Source organism: Harmonia axyridis, chromosome 1 (genome assembly GCF_914767665.1).
Source record: "Harmonia axyridis chromosome 1, icHarAxyr1.1, whole genome shotgun sequence".
NCBI classification, from domain to species: Eukaryota; Metazoa; Arthropoda; class Insecta; order Coleoptera; family Coccinellidae; genus Harmonia; species Harmonia axyridis.
In genome coordinates, this window is record NC_059501.1 from 27,830,319 (window position 1) to 27,853,691 (window position 23,373).

The 23,373-nt window shown below is 33.4% G+C and overlaps 1 protein-coding gene and 2 non-coding genes across 3 annotated transcripts in view; 2 read left to right on the forward strand and 1 right to left on the reverse strand.

Annotated features, from left to right (window-relative positions):
- Nucleotides 1–290: 290 nt before the first annotated feature.
- On the reverse strand, nt 291–372 carry Trnas-gcu. The gene has a single exon. It is a non-coding gene; the product is annotated as a tRNA-Ser (tRNA).
- Nucleotides 373–2,030: 1,658 nt separating this feature from the next.
- On the forward strand, nt 2,031–2,112 carry Trnas-gcu. The gene has a single exon. It is a non-coding gene; the product is annotated as a tRNA-Ser (tRNA).
- A 2,522-nt stretch (nt 2,113–4,634) lies between these two features.
- Nucleotides 4,635–23,373, forward strand: part of LOC123675592 (ankycorbin) — a 48,019-nt gene continuing 29,280 nt past the window's right edge. The window contains exons 1-2 of the mRNA XM_045610988.1: nt 4,635–4,850; nt 18,559–18,817. Coding sequence (XP_045466944.1) covers nt 18,650–18,817 — 168 coding nt within the window. The 5' untranslated portion in view covers nt 4,635–4,850; nt 18,559–18,649. The remainder of the gene's footprint in view (nt 4,851–18,558; nt 18,818–23,373) is intronic.

Below are 23,373 nucleotides of genomic sequence, written 5' to 3' on the forward strand. Positions count from 1 at the left end.
GTTAATAAATATATTATTGTTTTATTTTATATAGATATAAAATCAAATTCAGCGAAAGTAAAACTTTCAAACTCTGTTAAATAAGTTTAATTTTTTCGAATTCTGGAAATGAAATAATGTAGAAATAACGTTTATTTATAATTCTCAAGAGTGTATTATTTTTCTCTTGAAAATATAGGTAGATCTAATTTTTTAATGTTTTCATTCTGGAATTATTATCAATTTTTATGTTTCTGAAACGAATACAATAAAATGCTTAAAAAAAAATCGATAATAAATAGTAAAAAGACCGACGAGGATGGGATTCGAACCCACGCGGGCAGAGCCCATTGGATTAGCAGTCCAACGCCTTAACCACTCGGCCACCTCGTCATGTTCACAGTGAAGCATTTTGTACTACTTAAAGGCAAACGAACTTTTCAATTAATATAGCTTTTTTTCCTGATAATATATTCTCCTAACTTTAAAGTGATCATTTATTAGGTAACCAATAAAATAAGAAATCGAATGAGAGTCAATTACATTAATATATCACCCAAAATAATCAAAAGAAATTAGAAAAGTAAAATTGTTATTTCTGGTCTCTATAGTAACCACAACGTAGATAGATGCAAATTTCCATCGGAATGTTATCAATTTCAGTTGTGCTTTCACCATGCATACTGCCACTGAATTGGACTTGTTAATGATCCGATTCGGTATGTTCAAATTAAATTTTTACACCAATACTGCTTACTAAAGAGAACTCAACAGAATTTGAGATATTTTTCCTTTTATCATAGGGGAATTGAAAAAAAATTCAAAGATACGTATAGCCCATCAGTTTAACTTTAATATTTTGCATAATTTTTTGATTTTTTTTGAATATTTTTATCAACGAACTTCAATGATTTTACTAAACCAAATTTAACCTGAATTTTCAGACTTATTATTACTTATTAGGTGCCTCTATCTCTATATACTATCCACCTCAAAAGCTGGCAGATAAATAGGTATGAGGAATAAGAATTTTTGCGTCGTAAGATTTTTCATTCGGTTTTTCAAGTGAGCATTAAAAGATACCTAGATATATAGTTGTTACATTTAATTTTTCTAGAAACGATCCGACAATTCGAAAATTTTAGAAAAGCACTGACTTTCATAATAAGGACCTTTTGAGCGCTCGATCGTCCATGCTTGTATTGGAAAACAAATCAGAAGTAGAACTGTTGAAAGTATTCATGAGATATGATATCTTGTCATCATTAACATTCGAGTGATTATTTTAGATATTGTATATATATATATATATATATATATATATATATATATATATATATATATATATACTGAATTTGTTGTTACGGAAATATTGGACACACTTTTCGATATACATACTGCGTGAATTTTCTATGGTTCCTGTGACGCGATCTACATGAAATTCTGCATAATGTTATTCTATATCTGAATGCAAATATTCCATCTTATATCGAATTCGTAGTTTTATAAGGAAAACAAACTGTCGATTTTGCCCATTAACGAACATATACTGAATATTTCAAGTTCCTACTCCTAGGACTTTCCATTCGAGAGGTATCGTTTACGGACGGTCATCCGGACGGGCAGAATTGAATTTCAGGACGCATTCGTGATTAGTGAATCAAACCTTAATACCGGCTCAATGCTTGTATACAATGTACCTACTTAACTTAGTATAGATACCCGAGTAGATACCTACATATATCATATTTTTTCAACAGATCCTTAGTTATCTTCACTTCTCTTAGCCTAATTGAGTGTGATAAGTAGATACCTACCTAGGTATAATAAGCTTACATAGGTATACCTAGGTAATTATTATTTCAAACGAATTTGCTAAGAAAAAACCCCTAAGCAAAATCAAAATTTTTGTTTCATACTCAAATTATTTTGTAGGAATTATATTTCTATTTATGATTCAAAACAATCATTTCAAAATTTTTTAATGTAATTTTTCTTCGTTTTCATTTTTTTTTTCATCATATCAATTGAAATTCATAATTCTTACGTAAGACGAGGTGGCCGAGTGGTTAAGGCGTTGGACTGCTAATCCAATGGGCTCTGCCCGCGTGGGTTCGAATCCCATCCTCGTCGCTTCTTTTTTTCAAAATTCTATAGTTTTGAAAGGGACTGGCTCAGAGACAGGAGAAATTATTTGTTCCTAGATGGGTTGATATAAGGTTTTTTCCAATTTATTTACTTATGGAGACCGCTTTTATCAAACCTTTTGTTTGAGAACATTTCCGGCTGAAAATTTGTAGCCAGAAAAGTTTATTTAGGAGGCTTTAGTATTCTTCATCATTATTATTTCATATATGTAGGTATAAATAACCAAAATATCAACACAGTTGGTTTCTTGGTCTCAGAAATATTGAGTTTCAATATTCTTCTTGAATTGTCTGTAGTTTTATTTTAGTTGAGCTATCGGCACAAACATTTGTCCCAAGCTTGAAATGGTTATTCTTCATATTGTAGGCTAAATATCAACCCGATGGAATCTCTAATCACGGAAATCAGGAGATTTTTAGAGCTCGCTCCTTCATGTACCAATTGAATTGGAGGACGTGTTAATATGGCTCATTTGCTGTCTTTTGGTGATAACCAAAAATCAACAGTTTACAAGATATTTGAGTTCTTTTGATTTTTAAATGATTTCTACCCTTACTACGTTTTTCGTCAATTTTTCTACGCTGACCAAATTTGATTATAATTTCGGATCGTTAGAATAGAAGAAGCAGTGAGAAGATTGAAAGTAAATTTCAGGCGGAAAGTGATAAATGAAGAAATAAGAAAGAGTGTACGTGCTTGAATAAGGAATGGTGGTGGTCATTTCAAACATAATTTATGAATACATTTTCTACTGAAAGTTTGAGTTCAATTGCAACAACGAATATTTGATTCATTACTTTCCTTCCTTTGCTTCTTTCCCATTTCAAATCAAAATCTGGTAGAGCAAAACTAGTGCCTGTATTCTAACGAAAACTAACTTTTTAGGAAAAGAAGAAGGAATTTCCAAGTTTTTAAGATAATTTTGTCATACATAAATTGTGGAATTTGAAAGTTGCACGCAAATTTATAAGTTAGTTACCAAGAAATTCTTGAGTAATTAATTAATTCTAGGCTTACTGAAGCAGGTCCAACTTTTACAATACAATACAATATATTTATTGGTTCCGAGAAATTACAAAAAGTAAAGATGGTATAAGTCAAATCAATTATACAAAAAATCAAATTACACAAAACATTAAGAAACATCGAAAGATTTTCTACAATATTTTTTTAATCATTCAGATTATAGGGTTCCCAAGTCAGTATAAAACCGTTCAAAATTTTCTTGAATTTTCTTTGACGAGCGATGTGTCTGAAACTATTGGGCAGGACATTGAATAAGTTTATTGCCATACATTCTAGAGATTATATATATATATATATATATATATATATATATATATATATATATATATATATATATATATATATATATATATATATATATATATATATATATATATATATATATATATATATATATATACACGGATATATATATATATATATATACACGGATATATATATATATACACGGAGAAATTGACCAAGTACCATGATCTCGCATTCGAGCTCAAGGAGATCTATGGACTTGAGAGAACCTCTATATTGCCCCTCATTATTTCGGTGAATGGATTGGTTGAGTCCCACCTCGTTGAAAACACCACACGACTACAGCTAAACACAAGCTTGATCAGCCAAGCTCAGAAGGAGGTAATTTTGGCCACAACACATATAGTCAGGAAGTTCTTAACTAGCTCCTGAGATAACCTTGGCTTCGTCGGCCCGGTTGGCTCAGGCACCAACCCGTTAAACGGTGATTAAAAAAAAAAAAAAATATATATAAAAAAATATATATATATATATATATATATATATATATATATATACGGTCAACATCATTCGGCAGGTGGTCTATCCTCATTAGGACTCAGAGGATCTCGCCTTGGTGCTAGCACCCGGCGAATCTAATTGAACCCACGAGAGTGTGAAAAAAAAAAAAAAAAAATATATATATATATATATATATATATATATATATATATATATATATATATATATATATATATATATATATATATATATATATATATATATATATATATATATATATATATATATATATATATATATATATTGCAGAACCACCGTGCTTTACCTCTTCCCGACAAAAGCTTGAAGTCAACTTGTATCCTTGAAGATGGCAATCTAGGATTTCTTCTTTGTATTCCCAATGTTCAGTGGCTGTCAGTATATCTGGGTTTTCTTGATGAACCATGGTTTGGAGTTCATTCAGAGCTGTTCCCAGTGACAGCCCATTTTGAAGAATCAGAGAGAAGATACCTTTACGTTTAGTTCTATTCATGTTGAGTTCTTCTCGATCATTCTTGTTTTTCCGATAAAAATTTTTGTTGAAAGAAATTAAAGTTGTTCACCATTTTGCATTCTCTAGATACGGCTTCAATACTCCAATTGAATTACGGTCAAAAGAGTCCTGAACGATAAACAATTCCTAGATAAAGCAATATAGGTAGAAGCGATGACTGCATAGTTCTGGGAATCTATCATGTTCGCGTGTCATATGCCCTTCACTTTCGTTGCACCTATTTTCTGTCATGGAAGTTTCGCACGGAAGAGTTTATTTTCTGAGACTTGAGAACTCTTCATTGCGAGAGTGGAAAATAATTGCGAATTTTCTTAGCACGAAAATTGCCATGTCAATTACACGTCTTTTGTGATTGGTTGCGGAGAAAGAATACAGAAAACACGATGGATCAATTCAGGTATGGTCTCTTAACATATTTCACGTTACTTACATTGACTATGAAGACTTCACAGATCCCTTTTGATTTTTAAAGAATTTATGACTATTTATTTTATATACACTAAGGTGCAAAAAAACGCAACAAGTTGATAGTTGGTGAAATTACTAAAATTTGAAGTTTCACAGTTTTAGATTGTCTCAGTCTTTACTTGTCGGAAATTCATCTTGATGATTAAAAAGTAAAATAACTTATTTCCGCTTTATATATTTATTTTCACAACAATTGTTTCGTCATGATAACATGACTTCGTCAGATGAGCATGGTAACACCTTGCACCATGCTCACCTGACGAAGTCATGTTATCATGACGAAAAAATTGTTGTGAAAATAAATATATAAAGCGGAAATAAGTTATTTTACTTTTTAATCATCATTTCACAGTTTTCTTATTCTTTCAGTAAACTGTGGATAACATTATTGATTTCAACTTGCATAGGTCTTCAATATTTTGTGAAAAGTTGGCTATACAGGTTTAATCAGAAGTTTGTTGTTAAACCCAAATTTTGAAACATCCTGTGGAATGATTCGTGATCCAACTACCAATTTTCATCAACAATCATTCCTTTCAACATTTTGTTTTTCGATTCATGGCTTTAAGTGAACTAGTTCATTTTTAGGGGACAAATGAACAGTTTACCCAATTTAAAGAAATGAAGAAATTTTTACGATATTTACTAATGAGATACATAATTATAATACACGACGTCGAGATAATTTTTACATAGAAAAATTTAATACTACATTAATGAATAAATCCATATTATTAGTTATTATAGATTAGTTATCTTCAATGTACTACCTGAAAACATCAAATATTGCAATAATTATAAAGAATTTAAAAAATATTTAATGAGTTGTATTTATGAAGAATTTAATTAAGTTAGTGGATTACATTTGTATTGTTTTCAATAGGCGAGTGCTAAATAAAGTTTATTATTATTATTATTATATGTCTTAGCTAATTGTGTCATAATGTCAGTTCGAAAGCTCAGTTTATAAGTCTAACAATGAGAAGGCAACAATATATTGTTCAGTTTCACTGACAATCAAAGGGTTCAACTTTTATTTATGCTAACTTATTGAATTCAAGTAAAGAAACAAAACGAATCAATTCAAATGTAACATAAATAACGAAGAAACAATCTTTTTCTTCAATTCAGAACAATATTTTCTTATTTACCGCCTGAATACGTCGCCGTCGGTTCATATTGTCGATTAGGTTTCGAATAGTATCTTGAGAAAAATTTAATTTCTTAAAGTAAACCATTTCTCTAATTCTGTGGTTATTCCGTTCATTCTTCCACATCTTGTAGAACAAAATCGTGCGAGAATATATCAGAAACGCACAGTTTTCATGGTTATATTTCATTATTATATGTTGGTACTCCGAACTTTCCGCCACGGCTTTATCTGTCAATTCATCAATTTGCCTCAAAGAAATCAGTTCTGCCATCCAACATTTTTCAATGCAAAAATCACTAAATGATATTTATGGAAATATTTCATTAATTTCAATTAAAATGCAATGAATTAGAGAAAATAATGTATAATACTCGTACAGAAGGCTCATTCTATCACTCGTTCATTCAAAAACTCGCCACTTCGTGGCTCGTTTTTGAATTTTGAACTCGTGGAAGAAAATCAATGCCTTCTGCACTTGTTTTATAAATAACTATTCTCTCTTAAAAATAATCTAGTGCATTCAAAGTCATGAACCACAGAACAAAATGTTAAAAAGAAAAAAAGAAATGTTGATGAAAATTGGTAGTTAGAAAAATTTAAATTTTACCACAAAATTATTCCACCGTGTGTTTCAAAAGTAGGGTTTGACAACGAACTTCTTATTAACCCTATACACTGACTAATAACTTAACAAAAGATTGAATATACGAGTTAAAATCAATAATTTCATCTACATCCCCCCATCTTTGCAGTTTTTCTCAGAATGTCGCGAGGTGGTATGAAATATGGTCTTTGAATGCTTGATATGAATTCAATTTTTATGTATACTACCCCAGTATCAATGACATATTTGTAACTATTTAGGGTACCCCTTAGGTATATGAGTCAAAAAATTTTTTTTTCGAATATCGAAATGCATTTCTTTTTAAACTACTTTGACCTACTTATATACGAAATTTCATCTTTCTAGGGCAACACTAACCCGACAGGGCTCCGACGATTAAGAAAATTCTATTTTTAACCATTTCCATTCTGTAGTTGGATCAAACGAAATATTTTTATTTCATGAATAACATCACAAATAATAGTCAAATATAATACATAGTTACAATCTGGATAAAGTTTTTCATGATCTTTGCAGTGATCAAGCCAAGAAAATCTTGGGTGAGTTTCAGAGCTCTTTCAGCTATACAATTAACAGCCCAAAAAAAAAAATAACTTCTCTTTTTGCCTCCTAAAAGCAAACGGGTCTCTGAAGAAAGTTCTCATGAGTTTTTAATCGGGAAAATCAATTTGTGCTCCTGACAGACACAACATCACTTAATGATTTTCCCGTTCCTCTAACTCAGCTTTAGATTAATCTTGACTGGAAGAGCTCCCCAGTGTGGGTAAAGCCAGCAGTTGTTCCTTTTCTCCAAATGTAATTACCATTGGTAGGCGTTCTTCTTCAAAACTTTTCACTTTCAGTCTAGGTATGATAAAATGTTTCTCCTCCTTTTTTATAATAGTTCTGCCAGAACTAACTGCTTGGGAAGTGCATGGCAAGGATTCCTCAATGCTTTCATCAGAGGTAGTTTGAATAAAATCTTGTGTAGTAAGGGATAACGATAAATTACTGAAACACATTTGTTCATTTTTTTTTCTTCTGTTAATTGTCTCTGTCTGACCCTTTCTTCTTGCTCGGATAGCTTTTTTTCACACCCGCTGAACACCCTGGACGTTGTGGCCGTCTTCTTTTTTGTGAAAATAATTTATCTTCTTCTATTTTCATTCATTCCAAGGCATCAGCATGAGCTATCGAATGAATTATCTGAATTGTTTTGAAACTCATCGCAGCACTTGTGAACATCTTGCAATTTTAGGAACATGGTGACAATCCACAAGTTTTTTTTTTAAAGGTACAGCGAATGATGACATTTGCGCTTTCACTGACGGTCAATTCAGCTTCACGAATGTTTAAAAAAGTACTGCAAGAACTTGAAGATTTGACGGTTACTTTGCGCCTGATATTTGATAATGTTCGTCACCAAATAGAAAAAAATACTTTTTTATGGCTTCTCAATTCTAATGCTAGTTTCTAAATGTGAAATAATAAGAGTTGATCACAAGAATAACTAAGAACCAATGACAACTAACGACAAAATTATTTAAGAAATACAAAAAATGTTGTACAACGCAGATTCACAATATGTGAGTGCGTCGTCGGAGTTCTAACCCGATTCACCCCAAAGGTTTTTCCCTGGATTCTTCAATTACTTGAGATACACCTTGTATATAGCTATGGATCAACCCAAAATTAATACTACAGAAGTATTAATTCTTAAGGTAGTTGTGATGGAGCGTAGCATTGAGAAAAAGTTATCAAAAACTTTCTTCCTGCAACCCGAATGTATCAAACCCGAAAAATGTGATAAGTTGGGAGAAAGTAGGTAATGATTTCATAGGGATAGCAGCCTTTTCACACGCAACGGATTTTAGCGGCTGCTAGCTAGGGTGCATTTGTTAGTAACATAGGTATCTAGGTCACTGGTCATGGTCGATATGGACCTCGATTGCCACAATGCCTGTCCGATATGAACGACTAGCATTAATTAATTGCAAAACTGGTGTAATTTTCATGCCATTTATAGAACGATCATTCAAAGAAGACCGATAATACAAAAGAATTGCAATAGGTTATTTTCAAATATGGGAAATAGGAGAACTAGTCATGCTACTAAATCAGCAGAATATTTTGCAGCTAAGTTTACTTGAAACTATTCATACAAGGTTTACCGAAAATGGCTCAACAAAATATCTAGCGTCAAAAAGGTTCCGTTATGGAAGTACAGGCTGTTGAATGGAGTCATAAGACAGTCAAGCGTCTTGTCACTTAGCTATGAAATCCCATAATTGGGGGAAAACATTGATCTGTTTACATAGTTAATCGGAATTATCCAGAAGTTTTTCGAATGCATATATAAATATCCCATAATTGGAGGAACATTGATCGGTTTAAATAGTTAATAGGAATTATTCTAAAGTTTTTCGAATGCATATATAAATATTTCACTTGAATATGTACATAATGGTCAGATTGCATTGTGAATGGTAGATGCCTTGGACAACAGTATGAAGCACGTTTTCCAGAGGGCCAGGATTTTGCTCAAATTTCCCTGATTTTCAGATTTTGAGCAGAGAATGGTCTCAAACGATTGGATTCGTGTAGCTGATGAAGAATTCGTGGAAAAATCGATTCTGTACGCCGGCCGTCGTTTACCTACACGATAACTCTCGAAAGGTATATGTTACACACGTTACAGTTATGGATCAGGGTCCAAATACCTATATCGGTTTAGTTTATTGATGGCAATTTCCGTTCGGTGGTTCTAAAGTTATATAGAGGGCACTGCAATTGTAGCAGTGTGTTTCAGTCAGAAAAAAGATGTAATGTAATGCTTTACGATATATAACCATTGCTCGAGCACAGCGCCTAAAAATATTTTCGCTTAGACAAGGTGTTTTCTGGGCTTTTCCTGGGCTGACATTTTTTTTTCAATAGGACAGCCATTTTTTCACTCTTCGATTTCTACAGGAATAATGAAAGATATCTCATGGAAACCCGAACTTCGAGAATATTTACGGTTTTTAAGATATTCAGCTTTATTCAGGTTTTTTTCCCAATATATAATATAAATATATAATAATATCATCAGAAATAGATAAAGATGCATTCATACCAATTTGTTATTTTGATTTTATTGCAGAGTATAATGTTATTACGTTGGGTATATATACATACCGTTGGTACAATCTGAATCCTTAATGGCCATAATGTAAACAGAGAAATAATTTTATGTCTATTTAATCAGTTTCATTAACAAAATAATAAAAATTTATATAAGCAATAAATATTTTTTATTCGAATTAGTATGGAATTGACAAATTTGAAAGGATACCGTGAAGGTAAGAATACTTGCAGCAAATATGGATTAATGATTAATTGTCTGGTATCAACTTCCTGTGAAGAAAAACCAGACTGAGTAGGCAACTACTCAGCCTCTACCAACCACCATAAAGTTTCAGCTTAGTCATATTGACTCCAACTTCTGCCAGAAAAGTTTCTGATGTTCGACGCAGTCAATGAGCTAAATAATTTTCAAAACCTTAGAAATACAGATATTTCATGGGATTTTACCAAAATGTTTTTCGAACTGATTGCATAGTCCAACGGCCTCGTCTATAGTTTATATGTCCATCCGGCTGTCCGTCCGGCAATAAACAAGTAAACTCTAAAATGGAGAGACCTGCTAACTTAAAATACTCAAGAGAGGTTGCACTCAGATATAAAATGATAACTTCAAGCTTCATGCAAAATGTCACCAGAGAAGATAGAAGAATAAGAAAAGCGAAAAAAAAGGTTATATAGAATAACAACCATCGTTGAAAAATTCATAGAGCATCAGGTCGCAGTGCAACGGAACGCCCTAAGTATCTAATCTTCATGTTCATAGCACAGGCGCGGATCCACGGGGGGGGGGGGGTGGGTGGAACTGGGGGAACGTTCCCCCCCCAAATGACCCAGGCACCTCTTAAATTTTGCCGTCCCTCCTAGAATTTGACATACTTAGGCTCAAATAATTACAAGATCAGCAAAAATTTCACCTTCAATACATTTTGGGAAGATCCATATCTATGAAAGGCAAAAAAAATGACGTGCCAAAATGGCGAAAGTGTCTGGGGTCCACATTTTCAGTAGTTTGAGTATCTAAAAGTTCCCCCCCCCAAAAGTGGGGCCTGGATCCGCACCTGTCATAGCATCGTCAGAACAAGATAATATTAAAATCGAAAAAACAATGATTAAAGCGCTCACATGATGTTAGGATGAGCTTTTGAGTACTCATTCATTCATGCGTCAATTGTGCCCCTAGAGATACCTTAATAAAGATAAATTGACATATTCGCGCATGAGTGAACGATTCCTCAAAAGCTGCTGACTTCATGTCAGTCCCTTCTTCATTTTTTTTTGTGAAAAATTTCCTCCAAAATGTTCCTATAGTACATAAAAAAATTGCTCACAGGTGGCCCCTTCAATTCCATTCATTCGATTCTTGAAATAAAGACATTTAGAAAAGTAATCTGTGAAAGTTTCGCGTGTCTGCAATTTTTTTCCTTGACCGACTATAAAGTATTATTGGAACAAGCTATCTAGATTTAGAGAAAAATTTTTAATTCTCGGAAAATATGAGATCGATCATATTCATTGTGTAGGAATTCTAAGTTTAGAACGGAAATCATTCCTTCGAGCGCTACGTCCACAATGTTCTGAAACAAATATCTATCTACCACTTTATTTAGGTGCGTTGGCTTGGAATTCGATTTATGGATTTCAACTTATAGGGTCATCAAACCACTAATGGATAGATAGATATTGATCTTTCCAATGCCCAGTCAATGCCCGGAACTCTTACTCTCGGAAATGAAGGTTTTTTATTACGCTTTAGGTTTTCTAATGGGTTGCATCGTGTGAATACAATCGAGTGAAATTTGGTATGTAATTTATTTTTATGAACTGATTAATCGAGAAATAGCTATTATGTATATTGGAAATCCTCCTCTGGGAATATTTACACCATTCATTCTTGTAGCAATAGTATATTGGAAAATTGCCTAGATTTTTAATGGAACCTTTGATGCATGTACTCTTCAAAATTATATATTAGGTGTAGTAAAAAGAAATCCATTTATTTTCAAATAGAAGGCTTAGTTATCTGTATCTCGCGTTGTAAAAGTCCTATCGGGTTCCACTAGATGACGATTGAAAAATGAGATTCCGTACTACGAAAACGTTCCTGACAGTATTGTGATTAGGCGACTAAGTTAAGTTTGAGCGCGCGTCAGAGATGGACACTCGCAAAGACAAAATGCCCTACTCCTTATTTTACATTTTTCCTTCGATGAAGGCGCAAATGCAATCCAGGCGGCTGAAAATGAAAATACTGATACTGTAAAAGCCAATCAGTCTCAATTTTGGTTTCCGCTCCGGTAATTTCGACGTCAAAAATGCACACATTCCATCATAATCGCTACTGAATCCCAACAAAATCGACCCATATTTTGAAGCGGTGGTTGACTGGTGATGAAAAGTGTATCAATTACGACAATATCAAGCGAAAACGGTCGTCGTCGGGTGTAACGGTGTCCAAGCTAGAATTGACGGCCAGGAAGGTTTTGTTGTGTGTTTGGTAGGATTGGCAAGGAATTATTTACTATGAGCTGCTCCCCTACGACCCAGCTGTTAACTCGGAACTGTACTGTCAACAATTGGATCGTCAGAATGAAGAAATCGCCAAGAAGCGGCCAGCTTTGGCCAATAGGAGAGGAATTGTGTTCCATCAGGACAACGCCAGGCCACACACATCGATAGTGACTCGCAGAAGCTCCAGGAGCTTGGCTGGTAGGTTCTTATGCATTCACCTTATAGCCAGAAACTGAGACCGAGTGATCACCATCTGCTTAGGTCTATGGCTAGAGAAAAGTTCGCTTCAACAGAGGCTCAATTTTTTGCCAATAAGGACGAATGATTGACCTAAATTGGATCATTCCAACTATGGCACTTAAAGTCTTGTTGTTAATGCAAAAATGAGGTTTTTTTTACTACTATCTTATATTTATAGTATCAATATACTATATTTTCCTTAAAAATTAAGAGTCTAAATAGTTATCTCGTCAGTCGTAAATAAAACCTGCGCTAGTGTTATTCAGATTTTGCTCCATCGATAATAACGGGTTAAAAGGTGGTACGCTGACTTCAAATGTTGTCGAAGAGCCACCAACGATGCTGAACTTTTGTCGAGCGAATTGGGAAGTTCTCAGAAAACATTAAAAAATACCACGAAAGGGTTTTGATCGATGATGAATTGAAGTTGCGTGAGATATCGGTGGAGTTGAAGATATCAGAAGCCTATTTTACGTGATTATTCTCTCATTAGAAAGCTTCGCTCGAAATGGGTGCTTCGTTTGCTCACCGTTGATCACAAGGTAAAACGCATCGTCGATTCCGAATGCTGTTTGGGCTGTTTGAGTGGAATAAATAGAATTTTTCGGCAACCATCCGGGGAGTGCTCACTTCCCGGACGCTTTTTCTCTGAGAAAGTAGCATTTCCCGGCCTAGTCCGGAAAGTACGTACTTCCCGGACTAGGCCGGAAAAGAATCACGTCGTTCGTGTCATTGTGAATATGAAAATCTTGGTAGGTATATTTTTAATAAATGCAGTTGATCATTATCATAGCAACCGAGATAACGGCTGACAGTTCATATGAAATTAGTTGTCAACAATTTGCATGCTTTTGATCGCAATCGCAATAAAATATGGAAAGCGGCAGCAATAGTGTTATTCTACACGTTTGCCGAAAAAATATTGTACGCAACACGCCCGAAAATGGTTTTTTTGGATTCACAGTCTATTCGTCCAAAAAAACCCTATTTTCCGGACTTGTTACGTAAATTACTAATTTCGGCAACCGTCCGGGAAGTGCTCACTTCTCACGCTTTTTCTCTGAGAAAGTAGCATTTTCCGGCCTAGTCCGGAAAGTACGTACTTCCCGGACTAGGCCGGAAAAGAATCATAGAATCCATAGCAACCGAGATAACGGCTGACAGTTCATATGAAATTAGTTGTCAAAAATTTGCATGTTTTTGATCGCAATCGCAATAAAATATGTTTTTGGATGAATAAATTGAAATTGAAATTGAAATATGGAAAGCAGCAGCGATAGTGTTATTTTACATGGTTGCCGAAAAAATATTGTACGCAACACGCCCGAAAATGTTTTTTTTGGACTCACAGACTTCCAGGAATCGCTTACGCTCGTCCTGGAATTTTGTCTATTCGTCCAAAAAAACCCTATTTTTCGGGATATGTGAAACATGGATTCATCACTATACTCCTGAGTCAAAGATACCTACCCCCAGCTGAAGGAAAAGTATTCGGTGAAAGCCGTTCAATTCGACCAAAATTTCAAAAATCAGCTTGCAAGGCTATTAAATTCGTATTTTGGGACTTCAAGCTAAAGTGCAGAAATTGAGAAAAAACTTCCTCAAAGTCAAAAGAAGAAAATTTTTTTTCATTGTCCCAAATCGAAGAAAAGCATGGTCGACTGAATTGCCCTTTCAACTGCTTGACCCTGCTTATTTTCGAGATCGAAAAAGAATCCTTCAGGGAAAGAATTTGGCTCTAATGTAAAAGTGATTGCCGGAGTTGAAGCCCCTTTTACAGAAATGTTGACAAATAAGGTCTAATTTAAAAAAAAAAAGAATTTTTGTTAGTCCTGGAACTTATTCAGCCGTATTCATAAAACTGAAGGATATCCTTGTAAGTATGAGGTAGAAGTATAAGGTTTTTTCGTATTCATAATGATCACTTCATACTTTCAAGGATATCCTCTAAGAATAAGTAAAAGGATGTTGGCTTGTATGTGCCGCGACAAGTTCCAGCCAGTTTACGATGGTTTGTTTTTTATGGTTTTTTCTTTCTCATCAGTGTTATTCGAGTAGATTACTTCGATCAGAGAAAATGTATTCGTTAAGCAGTGATAGTGAAAGAAAACAAAGAAAGAAAAAGATAATTGAACTTCCGAACTGCAGTATAACAGATGAAATTTCTAATGCCCCAGTTATTTCGGAAAAATTCCAAAACCAGAAATAAAAGCTAAAAACGATAAGGCCATCAGAAATGTTACCAGGAAGTACAGTCGGTAAAGCACTGGATGCGAAAGGCTTTCTGAAGAAAATAAACAACATGAAAGAAAGTTCGAAAAAAAATTACTTGAAAAAACAGGAAATGAAGCAATGTTGAAATGGGAAAAAGGCTTGTAATCCTACAATTGAAAGAATCGAAGGCGCAATGCACATTGATATTGATGATGGATCTACTCAGCATAAAGTGAGTGAAGCTTCTTCTATGTGAGAAGAGACTGAAGTAGCAATCAAACCACAATCTAGTATAGTGTCGAGACTGTAAATCTGCATGTAATCTGTCTCAGTTCCACAATATCTGCCATCGCTACAACGGCTGAGTCTGCCACTGACTACACTCAAAATTATTGGAGTATATCCTTCTTATTTGGAATATAAGGAAACGTTTATGAATAACCAAATACTTTTTTGGATATGCTCGTAGTCTATAAGGATAAGATTGTACACGGAATATTATGAATGCAAGGTGAAGCATTTCCTTCATCTTCTGCAAGTATAAGCAAAACCTTTTTTTTTCATTAATACGGCTCATTGAGTTAAGTGTAATGAATCATATTTTGGACCGGCTCATTCGCCATTTTGTATCCACTCATTTGTATAATTTCAGGGTCCAATTTATTGAGCAAAATAGGTATCGAAATGAATTCACATGTAACAATAAGATGTTGCAGTTGAAATTAATGAAATTTTAAATGTATATTATCTCAATTTTTCGTTATTTTTAGTCTACATTCAGGAAATAAAATTATTCAAATATTCTCCAGGAAATCCTAAAAAAATCCTCATTAATTATAAAATATTTTCGAATTTTAATGAACAATAAAGAAAAATGTCTGATAGAAGCTGCTTGAATTGAATACCAAAAGAAGTTACTATAATCTTCTTTAGGCCAGTAAGTGGTGGTGCATTGAATATTTTCCAAAACTTTACAATTAAACCCAAGTGATTAAAAAAAAAAGACATTCAGGAAATCAAATTATTCAAACATTCCCCCTGAAATCCTAAAAAAAATCCTTATTAATGATTTTAATTTTAATAAATAATATAGGGAAATAACTGATAGGAGATGGTTGTATTCAATACCAGGAGAAGTTACAATAATAATCTATTGAGATTGATGGTGCTGTCTTTGTTTCTTGCGATGAGATACTGAGTAGTGGTGTACCTCAGGGGAGTATAGCTGGACCCTTACTTTTTTTGGTCTATATAAACGACTTGCCGGAATGCATTTTGATCGAGGATTTCATGTCGTTGAACCCGAATGATCTGATGGTAACAAAGACAGAAGAAAATAAAGATATAGTCATGTATGCGGATGATACAAATTTGGTGGTAGCAGCTTCCAACGTATCTGAAGTGGTAGGTTTGACTAGGAATAAATTTTGTAAGATCGCAGATTGGTGCCGAAGAAATCAAATCAGCTTAAATCTGAACAAGACTGAATGTGTGATATTCTGCACCTCACACAGCAAGATAAAAAACCCAGAAACAATTGATCTTATGGGACAAAATGTTGAACTTAGTCACCGTACTAATTTTCTGGGAATCACAGTGGATGAACATCTGAACTGGTATGATCATATTGATACTCTCCAAAGAAAACTAAATTCTGTCCTTTATGCTATTCGAATATTGGTGCAGCATGCTGACTTGGAACTGCTAAAAACAGTATATTTTTCTAATTTCCAGTCAATAATGAGTTATGGAATCATTGTGTGGGTAAACAGTTCTGATATCTCTAGAATATTCGTAGTTCAAAAAAGAGCGCTAAGAACTATGCTACGTTTATCCTCCAAAACATCCTGCCGTGGAATATTCAGAAGAGAAGGCATCCTCACAATAACTGCATTGTATATATTTCGTTGTCTTACATTTTTAAGAACTAACTTCCTTTATTTCGAAAAATATCTCAATTCAAATATGACCAGGCGCATCTACTCATACCATCTTCCGAAGTGCTCTCTCACTCTATCACAGAGAAATGTCGAATACATGTGCCTTACTTTGTTCAACAAATTGCCCAAAAATTATCAAGTCCTAACTACTGTAAAAAATTTCAAGAAAGAAGTTCGTAAACTACTTACTGACCTTGAACCATATTCTTTAGATGATTACTTAAATTATAAGTTTCCTGTATAGACATCACTATATGTAATCAAGTATTATTTTTTGTTAGCTTCCTTATGCTTGACTTGTTTTCTTTTCTGAGTGTAAATTTTGATTATGAAAATAAATATGATTATTATTATTATTATTATTATTATTATTATTATAATGTAATTATTGATGTTTGTGTCTCCACAATTTCTTAAACACGTCTGGGCATACTCCTAATGAGATGTTCGATTTTCTGTTGAAGTATCTCAAGTTTAGTACGGAGTCCTTAAAAACCTCGAAATATTTTATATTTTTATAAGGAAATTTCCTGATTCATAGCAAAATTAAAGGATAATAGAAAATTTTGTTCAATTCTCATCGAATCTACTCACTCTCAGATTTTTTGGATAATCTGATAGACCTGCTACCTTGGGTTACATGAAAGGTTTTATTGATTTAGATCAAAAAGGTTCGGATTCTTTCCATTTGGAAATCAATAATTATGTAATTTTTGCATTTTGTATCAACATCTATCGAAGCCCTATCTGTATTTATATTTCAGAATACCATTCATCTTATTTATACGTTTATAGCATATATAAATTATATTTAAGAATCCAAAAAATATCGTTTTCGTATACTGCTTCAAGTATTTATTATTACATTGCAGATATTATGAGAGGTATTGATTGGATACCTATCTTTGAGAAGAAATTAAAAATATGGATCTACAAAGAATGTGATACATATTATCAATCTACAAAATATGCGATTCAATTATAAATTGTATTCAATTTCTGGGAGAATTTGCACATAATCTTGTTTAGATTGTTTTTATTTTAGTAGTTATTAATTAAAAATATTAATTTTAAATCTTCCAAGATCTGTGATACACATTATCGATGTAAAAAATATGTGATTCAATTAAAAAAATATTCCATTTCTGACAAAATTCAACATAGTCGTCTTTAGATTTTTTTTATCACTTCATTAGTAGATAATTCATCGAAAATATGGATTTTGAATATACAAAAATATGTGATACACATTATCGATGTAAAAAATATGTGGTTCAATTAATAATTGTATCCCATTTCTGAGGAAATTTTGCACATGGATGTGTTCAGATTTTTTTTATTACTCTATTAGTTATAAATTGAAAATATGGATTTTGAATATATGATACACATTGTCGATGTAAAAAATATGTTGTTCAATTAATAATAATTGAATATAATATATTAATAATAATGTATTCCATTTCTATAAAATTTTGCGCATGGATGTGTTTAGATTTTTTTTTATTGAATTCAAGAATCAGATATCTCACTCGAAGTTTTTCCACATATTAAATGTAAATACCTTTGAGGACTTGTTCTTCTAATATTTATTTGAAGTTTTTGGTAGAATATATTGTTACCATACTAGGTCTATCAGTGTAATAATTTACTCAATTGTTGAAGTTTTTTATGTATTATTGATATTATTACCATTAATTTCGATGTATATTTTATTATTGTTATAGAAAATGGCTGACATTTTATTACTCTTCTCTCGATAATCCTTTTGTAGTAATATTGATCCCTGTGCAAATAAAAACGTACCCGAATAAAAAATCAACACCATTTGCTCATCATTGACCTCTTTCAGCCAGATACCATGCCGGGACTTTTCAACCCCCCCCTTAACTGGCCCATGACCGTGAATTTAACACCTGTGTCGGAGGCAACGACGCCTCGCCATGCCTAGTCCAACGTCGGTCGCCGCCTCCAGAAGCGTCGGCAGACGTCGAGGTGAAAGTTTTCCATTAAGAACTGGCAATACGGTTGCAGCGGGTAGTTCCAACGCTCTTATGTATGCCGCCCAACAGGGCAATGTTGAGAGGGTTCGAGACTTGATACGCGAACAGGTAAGTAAAAACTTTTTTTTATTTTACTGATATAATATCGCCAATGATGAAAAGTTTGAAAAAAGTTCTGACTATGATCATTCCACGATCGAGACTACCGAACTGTTTACAGAATATCATTGTTGTCGGTTAGTTTATCTAGATGTTCTGATCATACAATTCTCTTTAAATTCGGCGTGAACATTTGAGAGGTTTATTTTGCATATCCAAAATAAATTTCAATGTATTGTGACGGAAATACTGGTTACTTTTTTTGATGTTTAACTTGAAGTTTGTAAGGTTCTGCTGGAGAAATTAACATGAAGTTTCGTATGAAGCTTGAAATTGTCTTTCTCTATTTCAGTATCGTAATGAGTTCATTAGAGTTCTAAAATCAGTGCTGTAATGAACTCATTACAGCATTGTTTTCAGTTAAATTTTTCGTTTTGTGGTTGTCTACACAGACTTCCAATCCTGTCAAAATTCAACACACATCAATTGTCAATATGATATAATTTGGATCAAGTGAAATGATTTGCGACATTATTCGCAATTTCTGTTAAATCTGTTGTTGTTAAATCGATTTCGGCAAAAATAAATCACGAATTTAATGCGTAATTATAAAATATTTCAAAAGTCCAAACGTACGATTCAAATTCATATTCCGTAATCTGTCAATTTCCGTAACAGTCACACCAACTGCCAAGATACAATACAAATGTCACTAGGATGTATAATCTGAATTTTTCATTGAATTTCGACTATATTTCACAAAACTCTACCGAAATAGAGAAAATATCGTCCAATACTCGTTACAGAAGGCCATTCCAACACTCATGCGTTCGAAAACTCGCTCCTTCGTCGCTCGATTTCGAATTTCGCATTCGTGTTGGAATTGGAGCCTATTCTGCAACTTGTTTTAGAATATACTATTCTACATCGACCAATATCCGTTACTGAAATATTAGGTTTTCTCTCGAAACTTTTATGGTACTAATGAGAGATTAACAAGATATTTTCAGCTTCAGGCTTGAAATATTTAATTTCGCATAATTTCAATCGGATATTTTATCGCGGAATATTGAGTATTACTTGAGCAGTCATTCTCCCTCATAATAAAGTCACATTTGAGTTTCTGTTGATGTAATTATATCCCCAAAATTTATGATAATCAATTTTTAAATCTATGAAAATAACACAAGAAAGAGTATGTTTTTTTGTTATTAAGGGTTTTCCAAAAATAGGTCCCATTTTCAATAGCCCACTATCTGGGCAGCTAATACTTTTGAAGCTGTCATTTTTTGACATTTCACAAGTAAAAATTACGTCATTACTAAAAATGTGAAGATACATGCTCCAGCAACGCAATGAAACTGTTGAAATGATAATAATAAAAATAGTGAAAGTTTTTGAGTTACAGTTCGCAAAACTGAAGCACCTTCTGGTCTTCGCGAAGAACTTTCTCGGCCGGCAATAGTGAAACTGCATAAAAAATTTGTAATGTTAGGGCAGGTTAGTGATGTGAAGAATCGGAACCATGTGCGTCGCTCAATAACAACTGAAAATATTACGGGTGTCCCGTAGTGCTGACGAAAACCCAGGTTTGTTGAAACCTCGTCGATCTTAGGAATTAGGCATTTCACAAACGCTATTAGAACTTTTTTTTTGATGAAGACTTAAGTTTTAAGGCTTTTAAAGTTCAGTAAACACAAGAACTCAAGCCGGTCAATAACCAACAACGTCGTATCTTCGCTGATTGGGTCCTTGAAATCCATCAAAATAATTCAGATTTTCATCGAAATATCATCTTCAGTGATTAAGTCCATTTTTACCTCGGATATTACGTTTATAAACAATTAATAATAATAATAATAATAATAAAGGTCTTTATTCAATTAAATTGATGAAAAATAATAATAAAACTCTTACATCTATAGAAATAATTGAAAGGGCGAGATCCAGCACACTGCATTAAGCGTACTGTTCAATCTAACCCTATGATTCATTGACAAAAAAAAACTCATCGTAAAAACTAAGCTCATACAAAACCCTAAAAAATATTTTAACCACCCAAAACATAACATAACTTGAAATAAAATCATATTACAATTGTATGAAAAATCAAAATATATGCACACCCATAAGTACAAATATATATCCACATAAATATCAATCAGATAGAATAGCCATCTGCTCATTCTTAAGCTTGCTGAATATTAAGGCCCGTAGACGCTTTATATTACTAACTCCTCTGATGTCCACAGATAAACTATTTATACAAAGCGTGACATAATATGAAAAAGATCTACGAAATAATTGTGTTGTAAATCCAGGCGGTGTAAGGGTACCTTTAAAACGTATGTTCAAATTATGGACATCAGAACGAAATGTTATTTTATTATATAGGTACGGAGGAGTTCGGTTGATTAATAATTTCATGAACAATAATGAAGCATGAAGAGATCTTCTTCTTTCCATGTTGAGCCAATCGACAAAGCGTAAGGTATGACTTATTCTCTCAAATTTTCTGATCCCGAAAATCAGGCGCAGACAAGAGTTCTGTAGTCTTTGTACCCGTTGCTTATCAGAGAAGTTCAGACAGGGACCGTAAACACAATCGGCATAATTAAGGTGAGACAGAACTACCGATTCACATAGCAATACTTTGACTTTTTGGGATAATGCTTTTCTGTTTCTATAAAGAACCCTTAACATGCCATAGGCCTTTAGTAAACAGGCAGATACATGGTCTGTGAAACGCAAGTCAACATCTATCCAAACTCCCAAATTTTTAACTTTGTCACACATCCTAACAACATCAGACCCGACTTTAATGGCATTACCGTCTTCTAAAAATTTTATTCTGTCACCTCTCCGACCGAATAACATGGCAACAGTCTTATTTTTATTTAACTGCAAACAATGCTTAGTGGATATATCATAGATAATATTCAAGTCTAAATTCAATGCGGCTATAGCCTGAGCAGACTCATTCGAAAAGAAAGAGATATACAGCTGACTATCATCTGCATAATTGTGCATCGAACAAGACAAAATGAACTTTACAAACTGAGAAATATACATAATAAAAAGAATAGGCCCTAAAATTGACCCTTGCGGTACTCCCCGCCATATTCCAAGAAAAGATGACATCTTACCATCATAAAAAACCGCCTGAAACCGTTCAGTAAGATAGGAAGAGAGAAGAAGAATAGAATCTTGACTAAAGCCAAGATGTACTAATATGGCCTCAAACAGTTTGTGGTTGAGACAGTCAAATGCTTTTGAATAATCCAAAAGTGTGAGCAAAGTAAGTTTACCCTGATCCGTTGCCCTAATAATATCATCAGTGATATGTAACAGAGCCGTAGTGCAGCTGTGATTTTTCCGAAATCCTGATTGTGTTGGCGGAATAATTTTATTAGAATTCAAATGGGACCAAATTTGTTTACATATAATTTTTTCTAAGATTTTTGACAAGGTAGGTAAAATACTTATAGGTCGCAAATTGTTCAAGTCTTTTGGATTAGGTACTTTTGGTACAGGTATAACAACGGCTTTTTTCCATTGGTTTGGAAAAACAGAATGTAGAAGGCAAAAATTTATAATGTGGGTGATATGGGGAAGAATGTGGGGAACACATAATTGGAGGGTCAATATATTTATTCCATCATGACCAATTGATCTACTCTTAATAGACTTTATAGATTCCAAAACTTCAACCTCATCAACAGTACAGAATTTGAAATTACTAGTAACAATGCAGTTATTTTGGTTGGCATAAAAAGACAAAAGATCATTATCAGGGGACAGGTCGGGCACTGAATTCAAGAAATGTTCATTCACACGATCAACATTACCAAATGTTAAGTTAAGATCCGTATTCTTATGATTAATTATACCCATTCGCTTCAGATATGCCCAAGTTGTCCTCAGATTATTACTTCGATTGATGTATTTATCATAGTAGACTCTTTTCTCCTTTTTTATTGCAGTATTGATGGTATTTCTCAATTGTTTATATACATTCCAGTCGACAATCTCACCTGATCTCTTAAATTTAGTTAGTGATTGGTTTCTAGTCTTGATCATATGACGTAAGGTATCAGTTAGCCACGGCGAGTAATCTTTAGATATTTTGATAGTTTTGAAAGGGGCATGTAGATCTAGTAAAATTGTTATATTCGAGGAGAGCATTTGAACTTTATCATCAATCGTAGCCTGATCATAAATGTTATCCCAGGGTATGGACATAAGATCACATTTGAATTGGGAGTAGTTAAGATTTTTGAAATCCCTAGAAGTCTTAAAAATTGGACCAGGCTTTCGAGATGGCAAATTAAATTTGCAATGTACAAGATCATGATCGCTAATCTGAGGAACTGGCAAAACAGCACATTTTTGTACGGAATCGGGAGCAGATGTGAGTATATAATCAATTAATGTAGTGGAGTTCATTGTGGTCCTTGTAGCCTCCTCTACCATTTGAACAAGGCCAAAACTTTCTAAAACCCCCATTAACAACTTTATTTCAATCTTAGTTTTATCTAAAAAATTCATATTGAAATCCCCTAAGC